Below are 6,693 nucleotides of genomic sequence, written 5' to 3'. Positions count from 1 at the left end.
CGAGCTCCTGCACCAGGTCGCGGACCGTCCGGCCCTGTGCCGCGGACCGTCCGCGTCTGACCAGAGAGCACCACCGCCTCACGCCAGGTCGCGGACCGTCCGCGCCTGAACAGAGAGCATCGCCGCCGGTTCTTCTTGAGTATTTGGCGCTCCGAAAAAGCATCAACAATATGAAAGATGTGTAACGGGGAGAAACTCGCGGATATATGTGTGACGCTAGGAAGAGCCGTGCATTTTGCGCAACCGCATGCGCATGTTGCTAGACATGTGAATATCACAACTTTATTGCACATTTTGAGCATCCACGACCATATGATTAGAAATATGGGTTTTGTGTCACAGTGATATTACAATAGATCAAGTTTGCTAATTAATAAAACATTCTTCTTTTTTAATCTTGGGCTAATCAGACATCATTAGTAGTGTAACAAGTGGCTACAATCATGTTCCTTCTGTCTTGCACTCGATCAACTGTAACTATGTGCCAAGGTACATTTATTTTCATAATGTCCTGTAGCCTTAACACTACTACTACTCTGGTAGTGCAGGTAACACTAGAAAGGGCTCAAAGGTGGATATCAGCCCGAGAAGCTGCACCAAATTCAGCACCATGAACACCACTTGATCACCTACACATTCAGCAAAACCATGAGTATACAGAAGTTGTTGTGAAGAAATAGGAAGGTGGGAAATCCAGTCTTTTATATCTCTTATTGTCCAAACAGAAGGAAAATGAGACAATTTGAGCTGAGCGGAAAATCCATACATCTCTTATCCATTTGGAGCATATGGATATATTTGTAAGAATCACATGTTTTATTTTTATGTTATTTTGTGATACAATGAAATAAAAATCTATATAGAATGGGGTAGGAATTATGCCTAGATCCCGTATAAATGGAAATTTCATGGATAAAACTTCCTAGATTGTAGCCAATACTTTTTTGCAAATAATTCTGAGAACTTCTGGGAAAAAAGGACATTTACTTAATATAGAGATGGTGCAATTGGACTCTTTTTTTTAGCTCTACCTACATGTCATTCTTAAGAGACAGAGAGAGGGCCTAGTGTCTCTGGACCATAACCCAATTACAACTCCACTGAAAAGCAGCTAACTCCCCGAGAACCTCCCAACTAGAACTGCCTAACAAATTTGTGCTGAACAGTAAGGTGGCAAGTTCACCATCTAAACACAATAGACCTTGGTGCAAGTTAATGGTAAGATTGATACCTGGCAGGAAAGCAACATCTTGACGTTTTTGTGCCCATGAGAATCTGTATGGTCCAATATGCATTCAAAGTTTAGAATAGACAGCTAGCTAGCTGAATGCTGGATAGTGGATCCAGCCATTATTAGAAATTAAGAACATTCTACCAGGTTACAATAAATGATTGGCGAGAAAAAAAAATAGAATGACACTATAGCCATGTAATGTTTGGAATGGAGAGATGGAAATAGTTACTTACAGAGCCCCTGCACCTACTGGAGCAATTGACTTGAAGAATGACATTGCAGTTGTCGATATACCATTTGCGGTGCCTCTTTGTTCTTGGCACTGGAATTCAGTTTCAGATATATCACATTGTTTTTGTTTGATTTGTGTAAGCATACTATCCCAACCAATGACTCACTTGATTTCATACGTACCACAGCATTATTCTGTAGAAGTGAAATTCCTGTGGTGACAGTGATCTGTATATGTTGCAAAACAAGATTATGTAGACTAAAACACATTTAAAATCATGGAAAACTACCACTGTTCATTTGCCACTATTTTGTCCCTAGAAAAGGAATCTTTAGCTTATAAATTGTTGAGCAAGTTATCATTGATTAACTTGGAACTCTAAGGAAACAAAGAAAGGAAGAAAAAAAAACGTACCGCAAGAGCACTTCTCATCATGGCTGCAGAACAAAGAGCCAAGGAAAGTTTCACTCCCGACAGGTATGTCATAAAGGGATAAGTTGCAAGAACAAGTATGGACACAGCCTGCAACACCAAATTTGAAGTTTAAGCTATGATCATTAATATAATTTGTAATGTTTGCTTTCTAAAGACACGGTAGGTGACAACTTACAGATGCAATACGTGCTGAGTTGACTGTCCCAAGAATCCTATGGACCCAGCGATAAATGACAAGCTGGTACACTAGAAGACTAGCGCCTGAAAATGAAATGGAGGGAGGAAATTAAAAACCCAGTTATAAAGAGAATGGAAGGAGAAATCCATATCAGTGTCTATACATACATAAATACTGCAAAAATCCACCTTCGAGATTCATGAAAAAAAATGTTTCGAAAAGAGATCCATGGAAAAAAATTCACCAATGGATCCAAGGGCAGAGGGATGGAGTACGTTGTACGTACCTGCCATAGCAAGAACCTGACCAGTATCTTCAGTCGAGAAGCTAAGGCCGCCATACTTCCGGTCGCTCACAGCCCATAAGGAAAGTATCTGGTGTTGAGAGCAAGATGAAATTAGGTAGTTAATTAAAGCAGTACTAGACAGACAAAAAACAAGATGTTTGAACTCATGAGGAATACAGGCTTACTGAGCATCATTCGAAACTAAAAACACCCCACTGAGCATCAGTTTGCTAAACAAGACAGGGATTCTGAGAAAACTACGTTTTTTTTCTTTTTGTACCTCACTATATGCTGTGTCATGAAGACTGAAAAAGCAGTAAGGTAGCAGGGTTGATATCCAAGGCCTGTTCTGGAGCAAGCTCTTCTTCTTGCGAGGTGGATCGCAATAGCCCTCTTTTGACGACAGGGCTTTGAATGCTTTGGTGTCCATTTCGGGAACCTTATGCTTGTGTATAGTCTCCTGTGATACAGTCAAAGTGATATTTTGTAAGAATATTTAGCTTAAAAGGGTGCCTTGAATCGTTCTTGGTCGCTGCTGCTTAGAGACGAGGACGCGAGGACCGATCTGAACAGGGCATGCCGCTTATTGGAGTCGGTCGTTATGGAGGTGTTCGCTAAGTTTGGGTGGAAGTTCTCAAATAGAATTGCGGCCTAGTCGTCTAGCTGTCTTGGGTAAACTTGGTTTTTTGAGTCTGTTTGTGAGCCTAAGCGCTTGTTGGATGTATCGATACGCTGTGTACGCTGTCTTGGATGGTGTAGAGGCTGGGACCTTATTTCTGTTCCATTATCTAAAAAAAAAGGGTGCCTTGAATGATAGTACTATTTATTGTTTTGCCAGTGTACAGTAGAAATACATGGCAAGCATATTTTTCTACGAAAATGACAATGTCCTGTAATATATTCAGACGAGTAGCAGTGTTAGTGATTTCCAAAGGAATAAAATTTAAACCATCATGGCTTTTGTGTAGGCTAAAGAGTGTTGATACATACCGGAAGCCACTCACAGCTTATCAGGACAAGTGTAGCAAACGCTGATACACTTAGACAGGGCAAAAGGTATGGAAATCTGCATTGTGCATCACTAGTTCTTGTCAAAAAAAAAAATGCGCTTCACTAATTCCTAGCAATTTGTAGTACTGAAATGGTCAACAAAGGTTGGTACCTGCCAAATACAGAGTCTTTGGAAAACACGTGAGGATATTTCTCAGCTGGCTGCGGGGGAAAAAAAGGAGACTGCAGTAAGAAAACAAGACTTTCTTTCTTTCTTTTTTCCTTCAAAAATTCCATTTCTTTCTCTTTTGAACAGCCGCTGGTTGGTACCTGCGAAAGGTAGCCTCCAAGAGCTGGACCAACAATGAGACCCAGAGCCCATGCCGTGTTCACCTACGTACGCGGCCGAAGCACATGCACTCAGCAGTTAGACTGATCTTGAAAAAAAAACGGAAGAGTTGTTTATTAAACGATGAAGAGCTCGGTCGTTGATGAGATTATTACAAGCGAGAGTCCAAGCGCCTGGTGCTGGGTCTGGCAAACTTCAACGCAGTACGCCTGAAATTGTTCGTAGACATATACATACATACATACATACATACATACAGACGCAACTGAATTCGATCAGATTCAGCATGCATGCAAACTTCTTCTTTTTCCAAATAAACACACGAGTTAATGTAGCAGACGAGATGAGTTCTTGCTGAAACACCGGACCCTGACCTTTATCGGGGCGAGCAGGCCGTTGAGAGCGCCCAGCACGAGCCTCGTGGCGATCGCCATCCAGTACGTCGTGCTCAGACCAAACAGCGCGCTGAATACGACCCTGCAATATAATGCATCGGTAATAGAAATCCAGATTAATTTCTGATAGATAGATGATCTGACGATACGTACGTACACGGACAGTATCGAAAACGTGATGACAGGCTTCCGTCCAACGCGGTCTGCGATGACGCCCCAGAAGATGGAAGAGAAGCCTCTGCCCACCATGTACGACGCAGCTGCAGTTCATGGGATGGGGGGAGACGGCAGTCAGTACATTGTATCTTGTTTTGACCATGTTCAGATTGCAGACCAGTGGTCAGTGAGGCGAGAAGCATATACCAAGAAAACCAGCATAGAATCCGATGTCTTCCTCTGTTTCAGCGACGCGGAAGTCCCTTACCTGTGTCAGAAGTTAGGAGTGGATCACCACCGATGAGCATGAGCTAGACAGCACAATGCTCCATTTTTAAGTTAATGGCGAGCGTCCGTCGACATCAGTTTGAATGGCTTGAGGTTCAGTTCAGGCCGAGCAAACTGCTTGGGTGCAGTAAGTGAGAGAGAGAGAGGACAATGGCGTACCATGAAATACAAGAAGGGGAAGAGGCACGTGATCGGTAAAGCTGGGAAAAGAAGGCACAAACGGAATAAAGAAAAAAACAAGTCAGATCCAGATCAAACCAGAAAGCTAGTGAAAAGCTAGTGAAGAAGCACGTGCGGGGTAGGTTGATGCATTATTTGCATGCACGGATGCAGATCCATCTGAAAGGTAGGCAATGCAAACAAGCTGCTGGGCCGGCGCCGGCCTAGCTAATTTCTTTCAGGAACAATTCCCTCTTCCTCTTTGTTTCAGGAAATAATTTGTCCTAGCTGTTTTTGGGATCTTGGCAGCGGTGCTTTTGCCAACATTCTATGTATGCATGCATGTTAGGCGTTTGAGGTCCCGCCGCCATTGCCATCGTATAACGACCGAGCTAGCTAGCTAGCTAGCTTATTAGGTGTAATTAAACTGTGTGGATATGTAAATTAATTTGCATACCATGGTGTGATTGCATGATTGGTGAAGAAGAAGAAGGGGGAAGTAAACCAAATCCAGTCGATGACCAGATGGCATTATACTGTTTGGGTAGAGATGTCTACGTGCGTCGTACCTGAGGCGAGGGAGGTGGCGGCGACGAAGAACAGCTCCCTGTAGGGGATCCTGCCGTTGCTGCTCGCCTTCCGCCGCTCCATCACGCACCCGGGGCAACCCTCCTCCACCGCCGGCACCAGCAGCGCCGCTTCCTCGTCGCTGCCCATCCTACTGATGAAGCTAGCTGTCTATCTCTATCTCTATGAAGGCCCCTCTATCTCAATGTGTGTCTATATATAGGGAAGGGTATGCTCTGCTCTGCGCCTCTGCCGGGTGTGATTGGTAGTCAGGTGCATGCCTCCTCTAGTCTAGCTCTATCCTGGTTGGGTACACATGAGGCTGCGCAAGCTCAGCAGTACCAGCGTGCATATATACAAGACAATTCATGAGCATTAATCATCTTTGCCAGGATTTGAGTTGTTGTACTTAGTATCAAATAGAGCAATTTAATACCTATAAATTTTGTCGATTGAGCACACTTTAGACCAGTTTATTATATATACTTATATAAATTATGCTAGACGATGTAAATATTTATACAATGCGGTACACTACGAAAAAATCTGTCACGTTGTTCACTGGTGGATGTATCTCCAAGTTCGAGCGTAAAAACCTTAAGTTTTGAGCATAAAACCCCTCAATTATAAGCGTAAATACCGAGCCAACGTGGGGGGTTTATAGCTATAGTGAGTTGTAATTACGATCCTATTTTTATGGCATATTCGAAAAATATGGGAGTCGCATGCATGCAGTTTCTATTTTTATACAGATCAAAAAATGTGGCAAAACGTGGGAGTTTTCATTGCGTGCACGCAAATTTTGGATTATATTTTTCTTTCCAGTGCACACGCGCAAAAAAATTGGATAACATGAGTCACACAAAGCATAAATTCTTATACGTCACATAAATACTTACACCGTGTACCATACTTGATAAAAAACCTAAAATCGGTCAAACTAAGAACGCCAATGAAAATTAGGGACAATTTTATGGCAGACGTAAAAATCTAGCATTTACCAACATAAGTGATTTAATTTGATTTTTTATGATAATTACGGACATGCGGAAATTAGGGATAGTTTTATGGCAGACGTACAAATCTGACATTTACGAACATAAATGATTTGATTTGATTTGTTTATGGTAATTACGAACAACATAAATCAAGGAATTGTCTTTTCAATGTGCATGCAAAAAATATGCATGCATTACACTGATATACGAACTCCGTGTTTAAGTATAAAATCATACAGTTTTTAGCGTAAATAATACATGTTGTAGGCATAAAACACAATAATCGAAAAGAAAACACGAATCAGAGGAGGTAGTCGTCGGAGTACGTCGTCGACAACACAAGCACAGATATAGGTCGTCACTTGGGCCGCCCAAACGCGCCGGATAAGAGGATGTCACGCGCGATCGTCACTGCGCGCACCTCGC

At 42.4% G+C, this 6,693-nt stretch overlaps 1 protein-coding gene across 7 annotated transcripts; it reads right to left on the bottom strand.

Moving 5' to 3' along the window:
- Positions 1-266: 266 nt before the first annotated feature.
- Positions 267-5,580, bottom strand: LOC100280090 (uncharacterized). Of its 7 annotated transcripts, none has more exons than XM_020549682.2 (17): positions 5,272-5,580; positions 4,703-4,743; positions 4,463-4,523; positions 4,257-4,359; positions 4,079-4,181; positions 3,860-3,913; positions 3,686-3,748; positions 3,528-3,577; positions 3,356-3,446; positions 2,646-2,825; positions 2,366-2,453; positions 2,077-2,162; positions 1,881-1,988; positions 1,633-1,693; positions 1,468-1,556; positions 1,232-1,275; positions 267-629 (listed from the first exon to the last, which is right to left on the bottom strand). In XM_020549682.2, the coding sequence occupies exons 1-17, from the start codon at positions 5,417-5,419 to the stop codon at positions 626-628; spliced, it is 1,374 nt and encodes a 457-aa protein (XP_020405271.1). In that variant the 5' UTR covers positions 5,420-5,580; the 3' UTR covers positions 267-625. The 7 variants fall into 7 exon arrangements, with proteins under 7 accessions (XP_020405271.1, XP_035821702.1, XP_020405269.1 ...); XM_035965809.1 differs by having other exon boundaries at positions 3,356-3,431; positions 5,272-5,579; XM_020549680.3 differs by having other exon boundaries at positions 1,649-1,693; positions 5,272-5,576.
- Between the last annotated feature and the right edge of the window lie 1,113 nt (positions 5,581-6,693).

This window comes from Zea mays, chromosome 3, assembly GCF_902167145.1.
Source record: "Zea mays cultivar B73 chromosome 3, Zm-B73-REFERENCE-NAM-5.0, whole genome shotgun sequence".
Classification (NCBI taxonomy): domain Eukaryota; kingdom Viridiplantae; phylum Streptophyta; class Magnoliopsida; order Poales; family Poaceae; genus Zea; species Zea mays.
This window is presented reverse-complemented; position numbering and strand designations above follow the sequence as displayed.

Coding starts and splice junctions, on each gene's coding strand:
- LOC100280090 (XM_020549680.3), bottom strand. CDS start 5,419: ATGGGCAGCGACGAGGAAGCGGCGCTGCTGGTGCCGGCGGTGGAGGAG. Junction 3,447..3,527: donor AAAGACTCTGTATTTGGCAG/GTACCAACCTTT, acceptor GACAAGAACTAG/TGATGCACAATGCAGATTTC. Junction 1,557..1,648: donor TTCTACAGAATAATGCTGTG/GTACGTATGAAA, acceptor ACTGAATTCCAG/TGCCAAGAACAAAGAGGCAC.